Source organism: Artemia franciscana, chromosome 10 (genome assembly GCF_032884065.1).
Source record: "Artemia franciscana chromosome 10, ASM3288406v1, whole genome shotgun sequence".
Taxonomy (NCBI): Eukaryota; Metazoa; Arthropoda; class Branchiopoda; order Anostraca; family Artemiidae; genus Artemia; species Artemia franciscana.
The window spans coordinates 25,737,301-25,764,712 of record NC_088872.1 but is presented as its reverse complement, the minus strand read 5'-3'; the positions used below and the strand labels follow the sequence as shown (position 1 = coordinate 25,764,712).

Sequence of the window (27,412 nt, the reverse complement as noted above, 5' to 3'; positions counted from 1 at the left end):
ATACTAGATGAGACCAAGATGTTACCTTATAAGCAATCCATTATTTTTTATGGTGTTTAATGTCTTTGCGCTTATTAAGACAATATTTATTTTCATGCCTAAGTTTTTAAGATTGTTTAATTGTATACTGAAAGTTACTGATATTACAGCTCGTGGAAGGCTATGGCAAGCGTTATAGATTTGTTTGTTGTTGCGAGGCTACGTACTGTCCTTTGACTCCCAAATCATTGCCGAAGATGATTATGAGCTAGCAGCCGACTGTTACTTAAAACTCCCCTATATGTCTCACAACTGGTATCGGCCTATTTTTGGTTTCAGAGTACTACTGAAGTTGTCAAACCCTTTAAACTTTCAAACTGGTATATCTCATGAAGAGATTTTTCTACCAAAACATGGATGACATATACTTTGATCAGCTCATCAAGAGCTATCGACTGCTGTCGAAAAAAATCTATCTGTCTTAGTTCAAAAGTTGACTTTTTCGCCGTAGGCCAATTTTCTAACGTCATCACTTAGAAAGGAGCAAAGGATAAACTCTAATTTCTTTAGCAATGAGAGAACTTTTAAAGTTTAACAGGCACATCTGATATCATTTCTGTATCGGCCTATTTTTGGTTTCAGTGTGTTCCTTACTACTAAAGTTGTCAACCCCTTTAAACTTTCAAACTGACATATCTCATGAAGGATTTTTTTTTACCAAAAAATGGGTGACCTATATTTTGATCAGCTCATCAAGAGCCATCGACGGATGTAAAAAAAAAAAAATATCTGTCTTAGTTCAAAAGTTGACTTTTTTGCCCTAGGCCAAGTTTCTAACGTCATCCCTTAGAAAGGAGCAAAGGATAAATTCTAATTTCTTTAGCAATGAGAGAACTTTTAAACTTTAAGAGGCATATCTGATACCATTTCTCTACCGCAATCCCAAGGGCTAAAAGTCGAATGATAAACTCAGCTGAAATCACGAACAGAAATGGGTAAAAATGATAGATTTTTGGCCCCAGGCAAGAGTTTTACGAAGCTTTCCAAAATGCAAAGTCAAATTCATCAATCCGGCCGAAGGTCCACACTTTCCGTAAAAACCGCAGAGGTTAGACCCTTACCACTTTCTAGGAATAAGCTGAAATCGGGGTGCTAGGAAAAAAAACACGACAAAACCAAAGTGTTGCTCTCGCAACACAATTAGCCATATAAACTTTTTCTTCTTACTAAGGATTTATGTATATACACTCCCACACGGAATATTGTGGTTGGGTTACTATTTTGAAGAATACCAGGAAGCATCAAATTAATCCCATGTAAATATTATTTAATTAAAAAAAAGTTTTTCCGAGGGAAGTAAAGAGAAAAGTTGAAACTTAAAACGAACAAAAATTATTACTTCACAGCCTATCTAACATAATACCGACAAAATTAGTGCAAATAAACCAACTGGTGATATTTCCCTATGTTGGATTACAGAAAACTAGCGTTTTACTGAAAAAACGAAAACGACGTATAGAAAACAAGAATAGATTCTCATTGTCGCTTTTCTTCTAACCGCAGACAATTTGCTCTCTTTTCATACAAAGGTCTTTTCAAATATATTTTGTTATTAAAGTAAGTCTGACTTCTAACAACGATATCTACTAAGTTTCACACTTTTGGTTTAAATTTCTTAAGGTTTTTGAATTGTTGTAATTGCTTGTTAAAATATATACAAATATTTTTGCAACTACCAGTTTTTGCTCTTTACGCAGTTTAAAGGATTATCATACTGTATCTATTCAAAGATTAAATAAAAAACAAGTTTTTTTAACTAAAGGAAGGAGCGACATCAACACTTAAAGCGAACATAAATTATTCCTTATATGAAAGGGACTTTTTCTCCTTAATTTCCTCCTCAACGCCCCGCTCTTTACGCTAAAGTTTGACTCTTTCTCTTAACTCTACATTTTAAAACAGTAAAAAACTTTAGCGTAAAGAGTGGGGTGTTGAGGAGGAAAAGCCCCTTTCATATACGGAGTAACTTCTGTTCGTTTTAAGTTTTAATGTCGCTCCTTACTTTCAGTTAAAAAAACTCGTTTTTTCTGTTTAATTTCTGAACATTTTTGAATTAATGCATGTTTTGATTTTGGCTCTCCGCGCATAAATAATTAAAACGAAATTTGCATATTTTTTTTTTTTTTTTTGGCTAAATGGCTTTCTCATAGTTTCAATCGGAAGATTTTGAGAAAAAAGGAGTGGGGAAGGACGGCTAGTTGCCCTACAATTTTTTGATTACTTAAAAAGGCAACTAGAACTTTTAATTTTTTACTAAAGTTTTCATTAGTAAAAAATATACATAACTTACGAATTAACTTACATAACGAACTTATATATTCACATGTTTTTATTACGTATATGAGATGGTTCACCCCCCCCCCTCCGTCAATACCTACAAACACTTGGGGCAAGCAAACACCCGCCCAGACACATAGGCACAGAGTAAGAGAGACAAAAACACATACAAACGCACGTATTCGGACTTAAAAACAGACAAAGACGGACATTGGGGAAAAGCAAACACCCACCCAAACACACAAGCACAAAGAGTGAGAGACAAAAACATGTACAAACAAACAGATTCAAAAATACAAACATACAAAGACAGACATTGGAACAAGCAAACACCTGCCCAGACACACAGACACAGAGAGTGAGAAAGACAAAACATATACAAACACACAGATTCAGACATACTAACATACAAAGACAGACACTGGGACAAGCAAATACCCACAAGAAAATACCCGCCCATACTCACAGAGACAGAGAGTGAGAGACAAAAACACATACAAACGAACATATTCAGACATAAAAACACATAGAGACAGACACTGGGAGCAGCAAACAGCCGCCCAGAAACACAGCTATAAAGAGTGAAGAGAATCAAAGACACATACAAACACAAAGATTCAACAAAAAAACTGACAAAGACCGACACTAGGACAAGCAAACATCCGCCAAAACAAACAGACAAAGACAGTGAGAGAGACAAAAACACAAAAACAGTATGTAGTCCTAATACTATCAAGATTGGTTCATTTCGAGCTTATCTAGAATAAAATCAGAAGGTGTCCTTTTCAAATCCAAACGACAATCATTGGACTGACCTCTTTGCGCAGAAGTGATACAAAATTAAACGAAGAAAAATTAAGCAACAATCCTAAAATGCTTAATTTTGATACTACTAAAATTGTTCTTAAACGGTTTACTTTTACTGTACAGAGGCTCCTATATTGTTTGTATATCTCTATTTTTTCTATTACTATATGGGTAATTTTTCAGTTTTCTCTGTTATTTTCACTTGACTTAGGAAAATTGGTTCCAACTTTGCCTCCCCCCGGGATTTTGACAAAATTGCGCCATTCCTTGGGGTACAGATTTAGTGATCTATTAAGAATGTGATCTAGTAAGAATGTGGTTGCCAACCAAGAACTGGATGACCTCTATTCCTTTTTGAATCGAAATTCTCGACAAAATATCTTCGCGGGACATGCTTTACAAAATGAGTGCAATCCAATAAAAAAATAGTGAATTATCTGAAAAATAATCATATAGAAGGGCCAAAATCATGATTGAAAAAAAAAACCCAATCAAGAATCGAATGCAAGACACTCTAACATGAAGTCCAACACTCTACTAATATGACCATGCCTCCAATAGTCAATTCAATGTATTGAGGATTGTAGAACTTTATTACATAGTTCATTGATCTTAAAAACTTATCTTAAAAACTTATTGGAAGTAGTGTTAGTGTTCCTGCTACAGGGTAGAGACCCTTATTTGGGCACTAAAGCTACAGACTATATCCAATTTGGGTCATTGATCTACTTTCAGACCGGTATCCAACACTTACATAATTTGCATAATTCTTGTCTGGGCACGATTACCGAAGGAAATGCAAAGACAATTATATGAATAAATTCCTTTTTATTTGGGTTGTATGAAATTGGTTTACATATTTATAGGATTTTTGCATCAAGTGAATATAAATCTGGAATTTTAAATATAGTATATTAAATGCGCGCCGAAAATAGAATTTTAATATCACTGAAATAAAAAATAAGAAAGTTAAGTCCAAAAAAATTAAAAAAAAATTATTATTACAAATATAGTTTTTCTAAAACGAAAAATCACGGGAGCGAATGAAAAATCATGGGTGGAGCGAGAGACAAAATACATACAGATTCAAACACATAAACAGACAAAGAAAGACACTGGGGACAAACAAACTACCACCCAGACGCACAGGTAGAGAGAGTGAGAGAGATAAAAACACATACAAAAAACACAGGTTCAGATACATAAACAGACAAAGACAGACACTGGGGAAAAGTAAACACCCGCCCAGACACACATCCACAGAGAGTGAGAGAGACAAAAAAACATTCAAATACACAGATTCAGACATAAAAACAGGAAAAGAGAGACATTGTAACAAGCAAACACCCGCCCACCCACACAGACACAGATAGCGAGAAAGAAAAACACACTTACAAACACAGAGAATCGGACATACAAACATACAAAGATTGATACAAGGACAAGCAAACTCACGCCCAGACACACAGACAAAGAGCTGTGTGTTTGTGCTTGTGTGTTTGGGTGGGTGTTTGCTTTTCCCCAATGTCCGTCTTTGTCTGTTTTTAAGTCCGAATACGTGCGTTTGTATGTGTTTTTGTCTCTCTTACTCTCTGTGCCTATGTGTCTGGGCGGGTGTTTGCTTGCCCCAAGTGTTTGTATTTGTCTGTTTGCATGTCTGAATCTGTATGTTTGCATGTGTTTTTCTCTCTCACTCTTCATGCCTCTGTGTCTGGACATATGTTTATTTGTCCCAGTGCCTGTGTTTGTTTAATGTCTGAATCTGTGGGTTTCAAAGTGTCTTTGTCTCTCTCACCTTCTGTGCCCATGTGTCTGGGTAGGTATTTGCTTGTCCCATTGTCTGTCTTTGTCTGTTGTATCTCTGTATCTGTGTGTTTGTATGTGTTTTTGCCTCTCCCGCTATCTGTGCCTGTGTGTTTGGGCGGGTGTTTGCTTGTCCCGTTGTCTGTCTTTGTCTGTTTGTATGTCTGAATATGTGTGTTTGCATGTGTTCGTTGTCTCTCTTGCTCTCTATGCCTGTTTGTCAGGGCGGGTGTTTGCTTTTCCCAGTGTCTGTCTTTTTCTGTTTGTAGGTCTGAATCATTTTGTATATGTTTTTTGTCTCTCTCACTCTCTTAGCGGGTGATTTCTTGTCCCAGTGTCTGTCTCTGTGTGTTTGTATGTTTTTTCGCCCGTTTCTCTCTCTGTGAATTCACTTGTGGCATTTTTGAAAAATATACAAATGATAATCGTGATTTTTCGTTTTAGAAAAACTATATTTGTAATGACATCTTGTTCAATTTTTTTGGACTTTTTTTTTATTTCAGTGATATTAAAATTCTATTTTCGGTTCCTTTTAATCTATATATATAAAAATAAGTTGTCTGTCTGTGTGTCTGTCAGGTGACGTCATGTTTCTGTGTCGACTGACGTCATGAAGTTAGTTGTCGTCATTTTTGCTATGACGGTGACGTCATTGAAGATATTTAAGACATATATGTTCACGTAGAAATCTATTAATGTTTAAGTTTAAAATGACTGATGAAATTACAATGGCAAAAGCCGATGAAGATGCTCAAAGAGTCTATGCCAAAAAACTTGCTGCTGATAGAGAAAGTCAGAAAAGAAAGCGTGCCGAGGAATCAAAAGAACAGCAAGGAAACAGGCTTGAGGCTGATAGAGAAAGAAAGAACAGAAAGCGTGCCGAGGAAATACCAGAGCAACGCGAAAGCAGACTTGCTGCTAAAAGAGAAAGTGAAAAAAGAAGGCGTGCAGAGGAATCACAAAAACAGCAAGAAATCAGGCTTGCTGCTGATAGAGGAAGTAAGAAAAGAAAGCGTGCCGAAGAATAACAAGAACAGCAAGAAATCAGGCTTGCTGCTGATAGAGAAAGTAAGAAAAGAAAGCGTGCCGAGGAATCAGAGCAACCTGAAAGTTATCGCCTGGCATTCAGGTACAGCCCAGTCGATGATTATAGCTTGAGTAGATGTGTTCAAATCCGGACAATGTCTAAAATTTGTCCCTATTGCAAGGCCTTGAAATTCAATGGTGAAACAATGGGAATGTGTTAAGCCTCAGGAAAAGTTAAACTTCCTCTATTGGCTGCACCACCAGAGCCATGGAAGACTTTCCTTACTGGAACTACGTCAGAATCTAAGCGTTTTTTGTCACAAATCAGAAAATACAACTCATGTTTCCAAATGACGTCGTTTGGAGCCCAAATCGAAAATCCAGATCAATTTATGTCTACTTTCAAAGTAAAGAGCAGGGTCCCTTCTACCATTCTCAGGCGAGAATCATAAATTTTTACAATTGTACTTCATCAGTGATAGAAATTCTGAATTGAATGCACGTTGCGAAATTTCTCCCAACGTTGAAAGGACGATCGTTTCCCAATTGCAACATCTTTTCCACGAAAATCATAATTTAGTGCGTCTGTTCAAAACAGCCATCGATTTGATGCCTACTGATACGCATAAAATTGTTATTTCCCCTGACAAAACGCCTCCTGGCCAACATGTGCGTAGATACAATGCTCCAACTATCGACGAAGTGGCAATCGTTATGGTCGGTGTTCAGTTTTTACCTCGAGATATTATTCTTCATAAGCGAAACGCTCAGTTGTTAAGAATTGCTGAAACTCACCGATGCTACGATGCCCTACAATATCCTATCATTTTTTGGGATGGAGCCGACGGCTATCACTTTAATATTAAATTGATGAATCCAGCCACTAACAAAGAAATGAATAAGAAATGCAGTGCAATGCATTATTATTCCTATAGACTAATGATTCGGCAGGATGAAGAAAATTATATTTTAAAATGCCGTGAATTGTTTCACCAATTTGTCGTTGATATGTATGCTAAAATTGAATCAGAACGTTTGCTATATATCCGCCTGAATCAGACCAAGCTCCGCTCTGAACAATACATTCATTTGCGAGATGCAGTTATAAATGACGGTAATACCACAAACGTTGGAAGATTAACAATTTTACCTTCGTCATATGCTGGCAGTCCCCGTCATATGCATGAATATGCTCAAGATGCTATTGCGTATGTTCGTCTCTATGGTCGTCCAGATTTATTTATTACATTTACATGTAATCAATCTTGGGAGGAGATACTGCAGCTTTTACTTCAAGGACAATCGGCGGTTCATAGGCATGACATTACGGCCCTTGTCTTCCGGCAAAAGTTGAAATTACTGATAAACTACATAGTAAAACTTGAAGTGTTTGGGTCAGTGCGATGCTGGATGTACTCAGTGGAATGGCAAAAACGAGGTTTGCCACACGCACATATACTAATCTGGCTACATAAAAACATTACTTCGAACGAAATTGATGATGTGATTTCCGCTGAAATACCTGATAAAAATGTCGATAAGGGGTTACACGATATTATTGTAAAAAATATGATACATGGACCTTGCGGTGCACTGAACGAAAATTCACCATGCATGGCCAAAGGAAGGTGCACAAAGCAATATCCTCGACTTTTAGTATCCAACACAATTACGGGCAATGATGGTTACCCACAATATAGAAGATCTACTGAAGATGGCGGTAAAACAGCAATAATAAAGAAGCGTAACGGTACCACCATCGAAGTAGATAACCAGTGGGTTGTTCCATATTCCCCATTATTATCAAAAACATTTAATGCACACATAAACTTTGAATACTGTAACTCCGTAAAGGCAATCAAATACATATGTAAATACGTCAACAAAGGCAGTGACATGGCAGTTTTTGGCTTGCAGCCCGAAATCAAAGATTTCGACGAAATCGTACAATATCAAGCTGGAAGATACATAAGCAGGAATGAAGCTGTTTGGCGAATTCTTTCATTTCCGATACATGAACGTAGTCCAGCTGTTGTTCACTTAGCGGTACATTTACAGAATGGTCAAAGTGTTTATTTCTCGGAAACAAAGAGACCTGAATCCACCGGATACAAAATTAACAGCTTTTTTTTCGCTTTGCAAAAATGATTCTTTTGCAAAAAACTGCTGTATACTGAAGTGCCTTCGTATTACACGTGGAATACTAAAAATAAAGTATTTGAACGTCGAAAACAGGGTAAGTCAGTCGACGGCCAACCTACCATCTTCAAAGATACCACGATAGGAAGACTCTACACCGTTCACCCCAATCAACATGAATGCTTCTTTCTACGCCTGCTTTTGGTGAATGTACCCGGTCCGACATCCTTTGAATATTTGAGAACTGTAAACGGTACTATACATGACACTTACCGTAGTGCATGCCAAGCTCTGAATTTATTGGAGAATGACCAACACTGGGATAACTGCATCAATGACGCGTGCGAAACGTCAACCCCTAGTCAAATTCGTGCATTGTTTGGCATCATTTTAACAACTTGCTCTCCATCAGCTCCTACAGAGTTATGGGAAAAATATAAGTCAAAAATGTCCGAAGATATACTCCATCGAAAACAGTTAGAGACGTCAGATATGACTTTTGATTTTACATCAGAAATTTATAACTACACTTTAGTTATTATAGAAGATTTGTGCGTACGTATGGCAAACAAACCTCTTCAGGATTTGGGAATGCCTTCACCTAACCGTATCGCTGCTGTTTCGACATGTGTAGAATTGGATCGTGAACAAAGTTACAGTACAAGTGATCTATTGTCGTATGTACAAAATAACATTTCCAAGTTAACGTCGGAACAAAAAGACATTTATGATACGATAATGCATTGTGTCGATAACAACGTTGGAGAAATTTTCTTTTTGGATGCGCCAGGAGGTACTGGTAAAACGTTTGTGATAAAACTGATTCTGGCATCAATTCGATAAAAAAATGATATAGTGTTGGCAATTTCGTCGTCTGGAATAGCCGCAACATTGCTGCCTGGTGGAAGAACTGCTCATTCCGCTTTGAAATTGCCTCTGAATTTGCATTCTACAGAAACTCCCACGTACAATATTTCCAAATCATCTGGGATGGGTAAAGTATTGCAGCAATGCAAACTTATTATTTGGGATGAGTGCACAATGGCACACAAAAAATCGCTCGAGGCTCTGGATCAATGCTTGAAAGATTTGAGAGGGAAGTCGAAACCCTTTGGCAGCACATTAATATTGCTTGCGGGAGATTTCAGGCAAACATTACCTATAATACCTAGATCAACTCCTGCAGACGAAATGAATGCTTGCCTGAAAAATTCTAATTTATGGGCACACGTAAAAATATTAAAATCAACTACAAATATGCTTGTCCGATTGCAAAACGATGGCTCTGGTCGAACATTTTCAGATCAATTGCTGGCAATTGGAAACAGAAAGTTCCCAGTAGTGGAAAAGCCAAGAATGTTGTATATTCGCAATTTTTACGTAGTTTGAAACACATATATAAATCTATCTATATTCACAGGTGGGACACAGGGACACAACTACAATGGCGCGTAACTAATATGGCGCGTAACAACTTACGCGCGGGGGGGGGTCTTGGGGGGGGGGCGCGAAGCGCCCCACCAACTAGGTGTTGGGGTGGCGCGAAGTGCCACCCCAACAGCTAGTATAATATATTTAAAATTCACGCTTTATGTTCACTTAATTTAAATCCCTATAAATATGTGAACCGGTTTCATTCAAACTAAGTAAAAAGAAATGTATTCATATAATTGTCATTGCATTTACTTTGTTAGTCGTGCCCAGAAGAGAACTATGCAAATAATGTAAGCGTTTGATACCTGTCTGTAAGTAGGTCAATGACCCAAATTGGATGAAATCTGTAGATTTTGTGCCAAATAAGGGTGTCTCCCCTGTAGCAGGAATAATGACATTACTGCCGGTAAGTTTTCAAGATTAATTTTTAAGATCAATGAACTTCACAATTAAGGTTCTACAATCAGTAGTTAATTCAATTGATTATTAGGCATGGCCCTGTTAGCAGAGAGTCGGACTTAATGCTAGAGTGTCTTGCATTCGATTCTTGCTTGGGTATTTTTTAATCTGTATTTTGGCACTTTTAAATGATTATTTTTCAGATAATTCCCTATTTTTGTAAATGTGTCGCACTCATTTTTTAGAGCATGTCCCGGGAAGGTGTGTCGTCAAGAATTTCATCCAAAAAGGATTAGAGGTCAACCAGTTCTTGGTTGGCAATTACATTCTTAATAGATCACTAAATCCACACCCTGACGAATAGCGTAATTTTTTCAAAATCCTGGGGGGGGGGCAAAGTTGGAGCCAATTTTTCCAAGTGTAGTGAAAATAACAGAGAAAACTGAAAAATGAGCCATATAGTAATACAAAAAATAGGGATGTACAAACAATACAGGAGTTTTGGTACAATAAAAGTAAACCATTTAAAGACACTTTTAACAGTATCAAAATAAAGCATTTTAAGATTGTTGAACCACTCTTGATAGTATTGGGACTACAGACATGCTTTAGAGTTTTATCATAACTTTGAATTCTCCGTTGTATAGAGAGAAACAACTGGATTTCCAGAGTTCATATTATTGTTTATTTTCTCTTCATTTCGAGTGATACTAGATGAGACCAAGATGTTACCTTATAAGCAATCCATTATTTTTTATGGTGTTTAATGTCTTTGCGCTTATTAAGACAATATTTATTTTCATGCCTAAGTTTTTAAGATTGTTTAATTGTATACTGAAAGTTACTGATATTACAGCTCGTGGAAGGCTATGACAAGCGTTATAGATTTGTTTGTTGTTGCGAGGCTACGTACTGTCCTTTGACTCCCAAATCATTGCCGAAGATGATTATGAGCTAGCAGCCGACTGTTACTTAAAACTCCCCTATATGTCTCACAACTGGTATCGGCCTATTTTTGGTTTCAGTGTACTACTGAAGTTGTCAAACCCTTTAAACTTTCAAACTGGTATATCTCATGAAGAGATTTTTCTACCAAAACATGGATGACATATACTTTGATCAGCTCATCAAGAGCTATCGACTGCTGTCGAAAAAAATCTATCTGTCTTAGTTCAAAAGTTGACTTTTTCGCCGTAGGCCAATTTTCTAACGTCATCACTTAGAAAGGAGCAAAGGATAAACTCTAATTTCTTTAGCAATGAGAGAACTTTTAAAGTTTAACAGGCACATCTGATATCATTTCTGTATCGGCCTATTATTGGTTTCAGTGTGTTCCTTACTACTAAAGTTGTCAACCCCTTTAAACTTTCAAACTGACATATCTCATGAAGGATTTTTTTTTACCAAAAAATGGGTGACCTATATTTTGATCAGCTCATCAAGAGCCATCGACGGATGTAAAAAAAAAATATCTGTCTTAGTTCAAAAGTTGACTTTTTTGCCCTAGGCCAAGTTTCTAACGTCATCCCTTAGAAAGGAGCAAAGGATAAATTCTAATTTCTTTAGCAATGAGAGAACTTTTAAACTTTAAGAGGCATATCTGATACCATTTCTCTACCGCAATCCCAAGGGCTAAAAGTCGAATGATAAACTCAGCTGAAATCACGAACAGAAATGGGTAAAAATGATAGATTTTTGGCCCCAGGCAAGAGTTTTACGAAGCTTTCCAAAATGCAAAGTCAAATTCATCAATCCGGCCGAAGGTCCACACTTTCCGTAAAAACCGCAGAGGTTAGACCCTTACCACTTTCTAGGAATAAGCTGAAATCGGGGTGCTAGGAAAAAAAACACGACAAAACCAAAGTGTTGCTCTCGCAACACAATTAGCCATATAAACTTTTTCTTCTTACTAAGGATTTATGTATATACACTCCCACACGGAATATTGTGGTTGGGTTACTATTTTGAAGAATACCAGGAAGCATCAAATTAATCCCATGTAAATATTATTTAATTAAAAAAAAGTTTTTCCGAGGGAAGTAAAGAGAAAAGTTGAAACTTAAAACGAACAAAAATTATTACTTCACAGCCTATCTAACATAATACCGACAAAATTAGTGCAAATAAACCAACTGGTGATATTTCCCTATGTTGGATTACAGAAAACTAGCGTTTTACTGAAAAAACGAAAACGACGTATAGAAAACAAGAATAGATTCTCATTGTCGCTTTTCTTCTAACCGCAGACAATTTGCTCTCTTTTCATACAAAGGTCTTTTCAAATATATTTTGTTATTAAAGTAAGTCTGACTTCTAACAACGATATCTACTAAGTTTCACACTTTTGGTTTAAATTTCTTAAGGTTTTTGAATTGTTGTAATTGCTTGTTAAAATATATACAAATATTTTTGCAACTACCAGTTTTTGCTCTTTACGCAGTTTAAAGGATTATCATACTGTATCTATTCAAAGATTAAATAAAAAACAAGTTTTTTTAACTAAAGGAAGGAGCGACATCAACACTTAAAGCGAACATAAATTATTCCTTATATGAAAGGGACTTTTTCTCCTTAATTTCCTCCTCAACGCCCCGCTCTTTACGCTAAAGTTTGACTCTTTCTCTTAACTCTACATTTTAAAACAGTAAAAAACTTTAGCGTAAAGAGTGGGGTGTTGAGGAGGAAAAGCCCCTTTCATATAGGCCTACGGAGTAACTTCTGTTCGTTTTAAGTTTTAATGTCGCTCCTTACTTTCAGTTAAAAAAACTCGTTTTTTCTGTTTAATTTCTGAACATTTTTGAATTAATGCATGTTTTGATTTTGGCTCTCCGCGCATAAATAATTAAAACGAAATTTGCATATTTTTTTTTTTTTTTTTGGCTAAATGGCTTTCTCATAGTTTCAATCGGAAGATTTTGAGAAAAAAGGAGTGGGGAAGGACGGCTAGTTGCCCTACAATTTTTTGATTACTTAAAAAGGCAACTAGAACTTTTAATTTTTTACTAAAGTTTTCATTAGTAAAAACTATACATAACTTACGAATTAACTTACATAACGAACTTCTATATTCACATGTTTTTATTACGTATATGAGATGGTTCACCCCCCCCCCTCCGTCAATACCTACAAACACTTGGGGCAAGCAAACACCCGCCCAGACACACAGGCACAGAGAGTAAGAGAGACAAAAACACATACAAACGCACGTATTCGGACTTAAAAACAGACAAAGACGGACATTGGGGAAAAGCAAACACCCACCCAAACACACAAGCACAAAGAGTGAGAGACAAAAACATGTACAAACAAACGGATTCAAAAATACAAACATACAAAGACAGACATTGGAACAAGCAAACACCTGCCCAGACACACAGACACAGAGAGTGAGAAAGACAAAACATATACAAACACACAGATTCAGACATACTAACATACAAAGACAGACACTGGGACAAGCAAATACCCACAAGAAAATACCCGCCCATACTCACAGAGACAGAGAGTGAGAGACAAAAACACATACAAACGAACATATTCAGACATAAAAACACATAGAGACAGACACTGGGAGCAGCAAACAGCCGCCCAGAAACACAGCTATTGAAAAGAGTGAAGAGAATCAAAGACACATACAAACACAAAGATTCAACAAAAAAACTGACAAAGACCGACACTAGGACAAGCAAACATCCGCCAAAACAAACAGACAAAGACAGTGAGAGAGACAAAAACACAAAAACAGTATGTAGTCCTAATACTATCAAGATTGGTTCATTTCGATCTTATCTAGAATAAAATCAGAAGGTGTCCTTTTCAAATCCAAACGACAATCATTGGACTGACCTCTTTGCGCAGAAGTGATACAAAATTAAACGAAGAAAAATTAAGCAACAATCCTAAAATGCTTAATTTTGATACTACTAAAATTGTTCTTAAACGGTTTACTTTTACTGTACAGAGGCTCCTATATTGTTTGTATATCTCTATTTTTTCTATTACTATATGGGTAATTTTTCAGTTTTCTCTGTTATTTTCACTTGACTTAGGAAAATTGGTTCCAACTTTGCCTCCCCCCGGGATTTTGACGAAATTGCGCCATTCCTTGGGGTACAGATTTAGTGATCTATTAAGAATGTGATCTAGTAAGAATGTGGTTGCCAACCAAGAACTGGATGACCTCTATTCCTTTTTGAATCGAAATTCTCGACAAAATATCTTCGCGTGACATGCTTTACAAAATGAGTGCAATCCAATTAAAAAAATAGTGAATTATCTGAAAAATAATCATATAGAAGGGCCAAAATCATGATTGAAAAAAAAACACCCAAGCAAGAATCGAATGCAAGACACTCTAACATGAAGTCCAACACTCTACTAATATGACCATGCCTCCAATAGTCAATTCAATGTATTGAGGATTGTAGAACTTTATTACATATTTCATTGATCTTAAAAACTTCTCTTAAAAACTTATTGGAAGTAGTGTTAGTGTTCCTGCTACAGGGTAGACACCCTTATTTGGGCACTAAAGCTACAGACTATATCCAATTTGGGTCATTGATCTACTTTCAGACCGGTATCCAACACTTACATAATTTGCATAATTCTTGTCTGGGCACGATTACCGAAGGAAATGCAAAGACAATTATATGAATAAATTCCTTTTTATTTGGGTTGTATGAAATTGGTTTACATATTTATAGGAATTTTGCATCAAGTGAATATAAATCTGGAATTTTAAATATAGTATATTAAATGCGCGCCGAAAATAGAATTTTAATATCACTGAAATAAAAAATAAGAAAGTTAAGTCCAAAAAAATTAAAAAAAAATTATTATTACAAATATAGTTTTTCTAAAACGAAAAATCACGGGAGCGAATGAAAAATCATGGGTGGAGCGAGAGACAAAATACATACAGATTCAAACACATAAACAGACAAAGAAAGACACTGGGGACAAACAAACTACCGCCCAGACGCACAGGTAGAGAGAGTGAGAGAGATAAAAACACATACAAAAAACACAGGTTCAGATACATAAACAGACAAAGACAGACACTGGGGAAAAGTAAACACCCGCCCAAACACACATCCACAAAGAGTGAGAGAGACAAAAAAACATTCAAATACACAGATTCAGACATAAAAACAGGAAAAGAGAGACATTGTAACAAGCAAACACCCGCCCACCCACACAGACACAGATAGCGAGAAAGAAAAACACACTTACAAACACAGAGAATCGGACATACAAACATACAAAGATTGATACAAGGACAAGCAAACTCACGCCCAGACACACAGACAAAGAGCTGTGTGTTTGTGCTTGTGTGTTTGGGTGGGTGTTTGCTTTTCCCCAATGTCCGTCTTTGTCTGTTTTTAAGTCCGAATACGTGCGTTTGTATGTGTTTTTGTCTCTCTTACTCTCTGTGCCTATGTGTCTGGGCGGGTGTTTGCTTGCCCCAAGTGTTTGTATTTGTCTGTTTGCATGTCTGAATCTGTATGTTTGCATGTGTTTTTCTCTCTCACTCTTCATGCCTCTGTGTCTGGACATATGTTTATTTGTCCCAGTGCCTGTGTTTGTTTAATGTCTGAATCTGTGGGTTTCAAAGTGTCTTTGTCTCTCTCACCTTCTGTGCCCATGTGTCTGGGTAGGTATTTGCTTGTCCCATTGTCTGTCTTTGTCTGTTGTATCTCTGTATCTGTGTGTTTGTATGTGTTTTTGCCTCTCCCGCTATCTGTGCCTGTGTGTTTGGGCGGGTGTTTGCTTGTCCCGTTGTCTGTCTTTGTCTGTTTGTATGTCTGAATATGTGTGTTTGCATGTGTTCGTTGTCTCTCTTGCTCTCTATGCCTGTTTGTCAGGGCGGGTGTTTGCTTTTCCCAGTGTCTGTCTTTTTCTGTTTGTAGGTCTGAATCATTTTGTATATGTTTTTTTGTCTCTCTCACTCTCTTAGCGGGTGATTTCTTGTCCCAGTGTCTGTCTCTGTGTGTTTGTATGTTTTTTCGCCCGTTTCTCTCTCTGTGAATTCACTTGTGGCATTTTTGAAAAATATACAAATGATAATCGTGATTTTTCGTTTTAGAAAAACTATATTTGTAATGACATCTTGTTCAATTTTTTTGGACTTTTTTTTTATTTCAGTGATATTAAAATTCTATTTTCGGTTCCTTTTAATCTATATATATAAAAATAAGTTGTCTGTCTGTGTGTCTGTCAGGTGACGTCATGTTTCTGTGTCGACTGACGTCATGAAGTTAGTTGTCGTCATTTTTGCTATGACGGTGACGTCATTGAAGATATTTAAGACATATATGTTCACGTAGAAATCTATTAATGTTTAAGTTTAAAATGACTGATGAAATTACAATGGCAAAAGCCGATGAAGATGCTCAAAGAGTCTATGCCAAAAAACTTGCTGCTGATAGAGAAAGTCAGAAAAGAAAGCGTGCCGAGGAATCAAAAGAACAGCAAGGAAACAGGCTTGAGGCTGATAGAGAAAGAAAGAACAGAAAGCGTGCCGAGGAAATACCAGAGCAACGCGAAAGCAGAGTTGCTGCTAAAAGAGAAAGTGAAAAAAGAAGGCGTGCAGAGGAATCACAAAAACAGCAAGAAATCAGGCTTGCTGCTGATAGAGGAAGTAAGAAAAGAAAGCGTGCCGAAGAATAACAAGAACAGCAAGAAATCAGGCTTGCTGCTGATAGAGAAAGTAAGAAAAGAAAGCGTGCCGAGGAATCAGAGCAACCTGAAAGTTATCGCCTGGCATTCAGGTACAGCCCAGTCGATGATTATAGCTTGAGTAGATGTGTTCAAATCCGGACAATGTCTAAAATTTGTCCCTATTGCAAGGCCTTGAAATTCAATGGTGAAACAATGGGAATGTGTTAAGCCTCAGGAAAAGTTAAACTTCCTCTATTGGCTGCACCACCAGAGCCATGGAAGACTTTCCTTACTGGAACTACGTCAGAATCTAAGCGTTTTTTGTCACAAATCAGAAAATACAACTCATGTTTCCAAATGACGTCGTTTGGAGCCCAAATCGAAAATCCAGATCAATTTATGTCTACTTTCAAAGTAAAGAGCAGGGTCCCTTCTACCATTCTCAGGCGAGAATCATAAATTTTTACAATTGTACTTCATCAGTGATAGAAATTCTGAATTGAATGCACGTTGCGAAATTTCTCCCAACGTTGAAAGGACGATCGTTTCCCAATTGCAACATCTTTTCCACGAAAATCATAATTTAGTGCGTCTGTTCAAAACAGCCATCGATTTGATGCCTACTGATACGCATAAAATTGTTATTTCCCCTGACAAAACGACTCCTGGCCAACATGTGCGTAGATACAATGCTCCAACTATCGACGTAGTTTTTTTTTAGTTTTTTTAGTTTTTTAGCTTTTTTATTAGTTTTTAGTTTTTTTTGTAGTTTTTGCCTTTTTTTAGTTTTTTTAGTTTTTTAGCTTTTTTATTTTTTTTATTAGTTTTTAGTTTTTTTTTGTAGTTTTTGCCTTTTTTTAGTTTTTTTAGTTTTTTAGCTTTTTTATGAAACCCTGAAAGATCCACGGAATTTAAAAATTCAGATGGATAATTAACCGCCTCATTTGGTTTCAAAACTGTGTCGACTGACTTGTAAAGAACTGTCTGGTCTCGAATCTTGGTCAAAACAATATTGTTGATTTCGTGGACGTCTATGTTTTTGGGTGCAAGAATCGCTCTTTCACTTAGCCATTTATTATTTTTATAATTGTTTAGAATATTCGGAAATACTTTTTCAATCAATTCAGTTTTGGACGTCACTAAATTACAGAATTCAGCAGACAGTTGTATACGTCCTGAAATTGAGTCTACTGGGAGCTTTCCGTTTCCAATTGCCAGCAATTGATCTGAAATGACCAGAGTCATCGTTTTGCTATCGGACACGAATATTTGTAGTTAATTTTAATGTTTTTTACGTGTGCCCATAAATTAGATTTTTTCAGGCAAGCATTCATTTCGTCTGCAGGGGTTTATCTAGGTATTATAGGTAATGTTTGCCTGAAATCTCCCGCAAGCAATATTAATGTGCTGCCAAAGGGTTTCGAATTCCCTCGTAAATCTTTCAAACATTGATCCAGAGCCTCGAGCGATTTTTTGTGTGCCATTGTGCACTCGTCCCAAATAATAAGTTTGCATTGTTGCAATACTTTACCCATCCCGGATGATTTGGAAACATTGCACGTGGGAGTTTCTGTAGAATGCAAATTCAGAGGCAATTTCAAAGCGGAATGAGCAGTTCTTCCACCAGGCAGCAACGTTGCGGCTATTCCGGACGACGTAATTGCCAACGCTATATCATTTTTTGATCGAATTGATGCCAGAATCAGTTTTATCACAAACGTTTTACCAGTACCTCCTGGCGCACCCAAAAAGAAAATTTCTCCAACGTTGTTATCGACACAATGCATTATCGTATCATAAATGTCTTTTTGTTCCGACGTTAACTTGGAAATGTTATTTTGTACATACGACAATAGATCACTCGTACTGTAACTTTGTTCACGATCCAATTCTACACATGTCGAAACAGCAGCGGTACGATTAGGTGAAGGCATTTCCAAATCCTGAAGAGGTTTGTTTGCCATACATACGCACAAATCTTCTATAATAACTAAAGTGTATTTATAAATTTCTGATGTAAAATCAAAAGTCATATCTGACGTCTCTAACCGTTTTTGATGGAGTATATCTTCGGACATTTTTTATATATATTTTTCCCATAACTCTGTAGGAGCTGATGGAGAGCAAGTTGTTAGTATGATGCCAAACAATGCACGAATTTGACTTGGAGTTGACGTTTCGCACGCGTCACTGATGCAGTTATCCCAGCGTTGGTCATTCTCCAATAAATTCAGAGCTTGGCATGCACTACGGTAAGTGTCATGCATAGTACCGTTTACAGTTCTCAAATACTCAAAGGACGTCGGACCGGGTACATTCACCAAAAGCAGGCGTGGAAAGAAGCATTCATGTTGATTGGGGTGAACGGTGTATAGTCTTCCTACCGTGGTATCTTTGAAGATGGTAGGTTGGCCGTCGACTGACTTACCCTGTTTTCGACGTTCAAATACTTTATTTTTAGTATTCCACGTGTAATACGAAGGAACTTCAGTATACAGCAATTTTTTTGCAAAAGAATCATTTTTGCATAGCGAAAAGAAAGCAGTTAACTTTTTATCCGTTGGATTCAGGGCTCTTTGTTGCACGTTGGATTCCGAAAAATAAACACGTTGACCATTCTGTAAATGTACCGTTAAGTGAACAACAGCTGGACTACGTTCATGTATCGGAAATGAAAGAATTCGCCAAACAGCTTCATTACTGCTTATGTATCTTCCAGCCTGATATTGTACGATTTCGTCGATATCTTTGATTTCGGACTGCAAGCCAAAAACTGCCATGTCACTGCCTTTGTTGACGTATTTACATATGTATTTGATTGCCTTTACGGAGTTACAGTATTCAACGTTTATGTGTGCATTAAATGTTTTAGATAATAATGGGGAATATGGAACAACCCACTGGTTATCTACTTCGATGGTGGTACCGTTACGCTTCTTTATTATTGCTGTTTTACCGCCATCTTCAGTAGATCTTCTTCTATATTGTGGGTAACCATCATTGCCAGTAATTGTGTTGGATACTAAAAGTCGAGGATATTGCTTTGTGCACCTTCCTTTGGCCATGCATGGTGAATTTTCGTTCAGTGTACCGCAAGGTCCATGTATCATATTTTTTACAACAATATCATATAACCCCTTATCGACATTTTCATCAGGTATTTCAGCGGAAATCACATCATCAATTTCGTTAGAAGTAATTTTATTATGTAGCCAGATTAGTATATGTGCGTGTGGCAAACCTCGTTTTTGCCATTCCACTGAGTACATCCAGCATCGCACTGACCCAAACACTTCAAGTTTTACTATGTAGTTTATCAATGATTTCAACTTTTGCCGGAAGACACGGGCCGTAATGTCATGTCTATGAACCGCCGATTGTCCTTGAAGTAAAAGCTGCTGTATCTCGTCCCAAGATTGATTACATGTAAATGTAATAAATAAATCTGGACGACCATAGAGACGAACATACGCAATAGCATCTTGAGCATGTTCATGCATATGACGGGGACTGCCAGCGTATGACGAAGGTAAAATCGTTGATCTTCCAACGTTTGTGGTATTACCGTCATTTACAACTGCATCTCGCAAATGAATGTATTGTTCAGAGCGGAGCTTGGTCTGATTCAGACGGATATATAGCAAACGTTCTGATTCAATTTTTGCATACATATCAACGACATATTGGCGAAACTATTGACGGCATTTTAAAATATAATTGTCTTCATCCTGCCGAATCATTAGTCTATAGGAATCATAATGCATTGCTCTGCATTTCTTTGTTAGTGGCTGGATTCATCAATTTAATATTAAAGTGATAGCCGTCGGCTCCATCCCCAAAAATGATAGGATATTGTAGGGCATCGTAGCATCGATGAGTTTCAGCAATTCTTACCAACTGAGCGTTTCGCTTATGAAGAATAATATCTCGAGGTAAAAACTGATCACCGACCATAACGATTGCCACTTCGTCGATAGTTGGAGCATTGTATCTACGCACATGTTGGCCAGGAGGCGTTTTGTCAGCGGAAATAACAATTTTATGCGTATCAGTATGCATCAAATCGATGGCTGTTTTGAACAGACGCTTCGTGGAAAAGATGTCGCAATTGGGAAACGATTGTCCTTTCAACGTTGGGAGAAATTTCGCAACGTGCATTCAATTCAGAATTTCTATCACTGATGAAGTACAATTGTAAAAATTTAAGATTCTCGCTTGAGAATGGTAGAAGGGACCCTGCTCTATGATAAATTTGCCCTTTTACTTTGAAAGTAGGCACACATTGATCTGGATTTTCGATTTGGGCACCAAACGACGTCATTTGGAAATATGAGTTATATTTTCTGATCTGTGATAAAAAACGCTTAGATTCTGACGTAGTTCCAGTAAGCAAAGTCTTCAATGGCTCTGGTGATGCAGCCAATAGAGGAAGTTTAACTTTTCCTGAGGCGCAACACATTCCCATTGTTTCACCATTGAATTTCAAGGCCTAGCAATAGGGACAAATTTTAGACATAGTCCCGATTTGAACACATCTACTCAAGCTATAATCATCGACTGGGCTGTACCTGAATGCCAGGCGATAATTTTCAGGTTGCTCTTGTGATTCCTCGGCACGCTTTCTTTTCTTACTTTCTCTATCAGCCGCAAGCCTGTTTTCTTGCTGTTCTTGTGATTCCTCGGCACGCCTTCTTTTTTCACTTTCTCTTTGACAGCAAGTCTGGTTTCGCGTTGCTCTTGTGATTCCTCGACACGCTTTCTGTTCTTACTTTCTCTATCAGCCGCAAGCCTGTTTTCTTGCTGTTCTTGTGATTCCTCGGCACGCCTTCTTTTTTCACTTTCTCTTTTAGCAGCAAGTCTGGTTTCGCGTTGCTCTTGTGATTCCTCGGCACGCTTTCTTTTCTTACTTTCTCTATCAGCAGCAAGTTTTTTGGCATAGACTCTTTGAGCAGCTTCCTCGGCTGTTGACATTGTAGGTTCTTCAGTCATTTTACAATTAAACATTTTTCCGTGAACGAATGTCTTAAATACCTTTAATGACGTCATCTTCATAATGACGACTTGACGACCTGATGACATGACGTCACTCGACAAACAGACACACTAATAACGTCATCGTCATAATGACGACATGACGACCTGATGACATGACGTCACTCGACACACACACACACACACACAGACAACTTATTTATATATATTTACTAGCTGTTGGGGTGGCGCTTCGCGCTACCCCAACACCTAGTTGGTGGGGGCGCTTCGCGCCCCCCCCAAGCCCCCCCCGCGCGCGTAAGTCGTTACGCGCCATAATAGTTACGCGTCATTGTAGTTGTGTCCCTATGTCCCACCTGTGAATATAGATATATATATATATATATATATATATATATATATATATATATATATATATATATATATATATATATATATATATATATATATATATATATATATATATATATATATATATATATATATATATATATATATATATATATATATATATATATATATATATATATATATATATATATATATATATATATATATATATATATATATATATGGTTTTAACTACGTAAAACTTGCGAATATACAACATTCTTTGCTGTCCCATTGTCTTTGCATATAAATAGATTGTCAGGTTTACCGACTCTTGAACATGCAACATATAATGGTCCATGGGAAAACAATCTGTATTCAGATCTATACCTCATGATTCTAATGATTGCCCTTGAGCTTTGTTGATGGTGATTGCTAATCGACCATTCCCTGTCCCGGTGTCCCGGTCGTCATTTATATCCCCCTGTTTCCCCCGGTGTCCCCGTTGTAGTTGTGTCCCTGTGTCCCGGTCGTCATTTATATTCCCTGTGTCCCGGTCGTCATTTGTGTCCCGGTGTCCCGGTCTGTATATACATTCGTTTTTTAGTTTTGTTTTTCTCCTTTTTTTTCCTTTTTTTTCTTTTTTAGTTTATTTAGATTTTTAGATTTTTTAGTTTTTTTATTAGTTTTTAGTTTTTTTTTCTTTTTAGTTTTTTTGTAGTTTTTACCTTCTTTTTAGTTTTGTTAGTTTTTTTTTTACTTATGTCCTGGTCGTCATTTATACTCCCTGTGTCCCGGTGCTTTGTTGATTGCTAATCGAACATTCCTTTTGTCCTGGTCGCTTTCTCTTTGAGTGTCGTCATTTATTTATTTCTTTTTTAGTTCTTTTAGTTTTTACCTTTTTTAGTTTTTTTAGTTTTTTAGATGAAAATTTTTTTTAGTTTTTTCCTTTTTTTCTTTTTAGTTTTTTATTGGTTTTTACCTTTATTTTAGCTTATTTTTCAGTTTTTTCCTTTTTTTTTAGTTTTTTTTTATTTTTTATTTTTTTTTAGTTTTTTACCTTTTTTTAGTTTTTTAGTTTTTTTAGTTTTTTAGCTTTTTTACTTTTTTTATTAGTTTTTTTTGTAGTTTTTGCCTTTTTTTAAGTTTTGTTTTTCTCCTTTATTTTTTTCCTTTTTTTTCTTTTTTAGTTTATTTAGATTTTTAGATTTTTTAGTTTTTTTATTAGTTTTTAGTTTTTTTTTCTTTTTAGTTTTTTTGTAGTTTTTACCTTCTTTTTAGTTTTGTTAGTTTTTTTTTTACTTATGTCCTGGTCGTCATTTATACTCCCTGTGTCCCGGTGCTTTGTTGATTGCTAATCGAACATTCCTTTTGTCCTGGTCGCTTTCTCTTTGAGTGTCGTCATTTATTTTTTTTCTTTTTTAGTTCTTTTAGTGTCCCCGTTGTAGTTGTGTCCCTGTGTCCCGGTCGTCATTTATATTCCCTGTGTCCCGGTCGTCATTTGTATCCCGGTGTCCCGGTCTGTATATACATTCGTTTTTTAGTTTTGTTTTTCTCCTTTATTTTTTTCCTTTTTTTTCTTTTTTAGTTTATTTAGATTTTTAGATTTTTTAGTTTTTTTATTAGTTTTTAGTTTTTTTTTCTTTTTAGTTTTTTTGTAGTTTTTACCTTCTTTTTAGTTTTGTTAGTTTTTTTTTTTACTTATGTCCTGGTCGTCATTTATACTCCCTGTGTCCCGGTGCTTTGTTGATTGCTAATCGAACATTCCTTTTGTCCTGGTCGCTTTCTCTTTGAGTGTCGTCATTTATTTTTTTCTTTTTTAGTTCTTTTAGTTTTTACCTTTTTTAGTTTTTTTTAGTTTTTTAGATGAAAATTTTTTTTAGTTTTTCCCATTTTTTCTTTTTAGTTTTTTATTTGTTTTTACCTTTATTTTAGCTTATTTTTCAGTTTTTTCCTTTTTTTTAGTTTTTTTTTTATTTTTTATTTTTTTTAGTTTTTTACCTTTTTTTAGTTTTTTTAGTTTTTTTAGTTTTTTAGCTTTTTTACTTTTTTTTATTAGTTTTTAGTTTTTTTTGTAGTTTTTGCCTTTTTTTAAGTTTTGTTTTTCTCCTTTATTTTTTTCCTTTTTTTTTCTTTTTTAGTTTATTTAGATTTTTAGATTTTTTAGTTTTTTTATTAGTTTTTAGTTTTTTTTTCTTTTTAGTTTTTTTGTAGTTTTTTCCTTCTTTTTAGTTTTGTTAGTTTTTTTTTTTACTTATGTCCTGGTCGTCATTTATACTCCCTGTGTCCCGGTGCTTTGTTGATTGCTAATCGAACATTCCTTTTGTCCTGGTCGCTTTCTCTTTGAGTGTCGTCATTTATTTTTTTCTTTTTTAGTTCTTTTATTTTTTACCTTTTTTAGTTTTTTTTAGTTTTTTAGATGAAAATTTCTTTTAGTTTTTTGCTTTTTTTCTTTTTAGTTTTTTATTGGTTTTTACCTTTATTTTAGCTTATTTTTCAGTTTTTTTCCTTTTTTTTAGTTTTTTTTTTTTAGTTTTTTTAGTTTTTTACCTTTTTTTATGTTTTTTTAGTTTTTTTAGTTTTTTAGCTTTTTTACTTTTTTTTATTAGTTTTTAGTTTTTTTTGTAGTTTTTGCCTTTTTTTAGTTTTTTCAGTTTTTTTTAGTTTTTTATTGGTTTTTACCTTTATTTTAGCTTATTTTTCAGTTTTTTCCTTTTTTTTAGTTTTTTTTAGTTTTTAGTTTTTTTAGTTTTTTACCTTTTTTTAGTTTTTTTTAGTTTTTTTAGTTTTTTAGCTTTTTTATTTTTTTTATTAGTTTTTAGTTTTTTTTGTAGTTTTTGCCTTTTTTTAGTTTTTTTAGTTTTTTAGCTTTTTTATTAGTTTTTAGTTTTTTTTGTAGTTTTTGCCTTTTATTAGTTTTTTTAGTTTTTTAGCTTTTTTATTTTTTTTATTAGTTTTTAGTTTTTTTTGCCTTTTTTTAGTTTTTTCAGTTTTGACGTCACCTGATCCAGTTTTTTCAGGTGACGTCACCTGATCCACGATCCACAGATCCACAGACAACTTATTTTTATATATATAGATATATAGATATAAACTTAGTATATACATAAATATATATTATCTCTTTAGATGAACAATAATTTTTTATATATTTCCACAAGACAAATTCCGTTTTTTTTTCTTTCTTTTCTTTTTAGCAACATTAACACCTGGTGAAGTACCTGGCAACTTTGACCAGCGCTTCTTTGCATTCCAAAAACCCGCTGATTACAATGTAATCTGGCTAGATGATGAAACTGCAATGGAGTATGATTGTACAAGCACACTTGGTGTGGTGAACTACTGTGTACATCTCATGTCAAGAACCCAGTCTATACCACAGGAGAAGCTTGATCTAATGATTGCCTTTGCAGGTAAGCTCAATAGCTAATTTATCTTCATGTTATTATCTTCATATTCCTTTTATGTAAAAAAAAACTTCAGAGCCTCTGTTGGGAACTGACAATACTGATCGAGATAAAACGAGAAAAACTACCCGGCTAATCGTAAATATCCATAAGATATATGCAGAAACATTATAGAAAATACTTTTATTTATTTTTATGAATACATGAAACGGTTAAAACCAGAAAACCAAGCCGTATGACAAAGGGTTGGGAAAGACAACTCCAGATTTCTTTTTGGGAGGGGAGCAAGGCCATTTTTCTCTGTTCCTCAGAAAAGAGTAGGCTATATACTATGTTCTTTTAAGTCTGTCTTCCGACAGATTCCTAGTAATAAATAACCCCTTGGAAGCAGATATAATGCGAAAAAATTTTGTCATTCCAGTATTATGTCTATTCAGCTCTGAATAGCAAAATAGTCCAAGGAATTAATTAAATGTTTAAGTTAATGCTTAGAAAAGTAAAAAAGGACCACCTTTATGGCATTATGTTATCCTTCATCCAGAGAACGTGTCCTAGTCATCTCAACCTTTCTCTTATTATAGCCGTAGAGATCAGGATAGAGCCATATTGTTCGTAGAGCCTACTGTTTGAAATACGGTTAGTAAGATGGGTACCCAAAAGAATCCGTAGACAATTCTTCTGGAAACACAGAAGAGGTGCATCACAACGAGCACTGACAAACGAGCACAACGAAAACGAGCATGACAACGAACCAAGAATGAAAACGACGCAAAATGAAATCTGTGGTTAGAAGATAAGCGAAAGCGAAAATCACAGCGAAAAAGAAGCGCGAAGAAATCTATGGTTAGAAGACAAGAAACAGCGAGAATCACAACAAATCGAAAATGAAAAGGTTGCACAACGCAATTTGTTGAAAATATACTACTACTAGAAATATTGCTGCTACTGAAGCTACAAGAGGGAAGCTGAACTATAACAAAAAATATTATGAGCATGTAGATTATCAAAAGGGTGTACCAGAAATTTCTCAGGAACGGCTTAGAGCATTAAGTTCAAACTTTCAGGGTTTCATGAGGCGATTTTGAACTAACCAAAAGGCAATATTTTCATACTACTACAACTACTACTGCTACTAGTGATTGAATTGAAACCTTTAGGGACTGTTTAGGGGGAGTTAACAAAAGGCCCTATATGTGTATTACCACTATTACTACTGCTACGACTACTACTTTTAGTGACTTTCAGAGTATTAAGGTGAAACTGTCAGGGAAGATTTAGTGGGATTTTGAACTAAATCACAACACACTATGTGTATTCAGGAGGCCAAAAGTATGTAGAGTATGAGCAATTTTCTTAGGAACAGCTGAGAGCATTAGGTCGAAACTTTCAGGCTGTGTCGAGAGGTATGTTGAATTAATCAAGAGGTACTCTGTACATACTGCTAGTACTACTACTGCTATTTCTGCTACTACTACTGCGATTACTACTACTGATGTTAAGGGTATGAATGTGAAACTTTCAAGGAAAATTTAGGGGGGATGTTGAAAAAAATCAAAACACAATCTGTGTATGCAGGTTATTAGGAATTAACGAATTAGGAACACCTCAGGAATGGTCCAAGGTGTCAAATTGAATCTTTCAAGACATGTTAAGGGGGGTATTGAGCTAACCAAAAGGCACTATATGCATTCTACTGCTACTAACACTACTACAACAACTACCACTATTACTACTACGGCTGCTACTACTCAAGCTAAGGGTATTCCCAGAAAACTTTCAGGGAACGTTGAACAAAATCAAAACACACAATGACAATATATTTTATTAAAAAGGCGTAACAACATCCCAGGAACAGCTTAAAGCATTAATTTGAAACTTTTAATGCAGGTTGAGGGGATGTTGAACCAACCAAAGGTATGGCTACTATAGGCATATTAATACTGCTACTTCTTCCGCTACTGCTAATACTACTACTAACGCTAATGGAGTAATACTACTCCATTGGGTGGGAGTTATTACTTTTCCCTCCTCCTGTCCCCCTCTTTTAATTTTAAGCATATATTCTCAATAACTTGTGGCTCGTTCCGTTTTCCTAT

The 27,412-nt window shown here is 35.8% G+C and overlaps 2 protein-coding genes across 2 annotated transcripts in view; one reads left to right on the top strand and one right to left on the bottom strand.

Annotated features, from left to right (window-relative positions):
• LOC136031983 (transmembrane GTPase Marf-like) overlaps nucleotides 1–27,412 on the bottom strand; it is a 503,142-nt gene that overhangs the window by 402,684 nt on the left and 73,046 nt on the right. The gene's annotated exons all lie outside the window — the stretch shown is intronic.
• The window catches only part of LOC136031978 (apolipoprotein D-like), a 97,113-nt gene that overhangs the window by 67,521 nt on the left and 2,180 nt on the right, over nucleotides 1–27,412 (top strand). Inside the window, exon 4 of the mRNA XM_065712013.1 lies at nucleotides 25,107–25,322. Within this exon, the coding sequence (XP_065568085.1) occupies nucleotides 25,107–25,322 (216 nt within the window). The remainder of the gene's footprint in view (nucleotides 1–25,106; nucleotides 25,323–27,412) is intronic.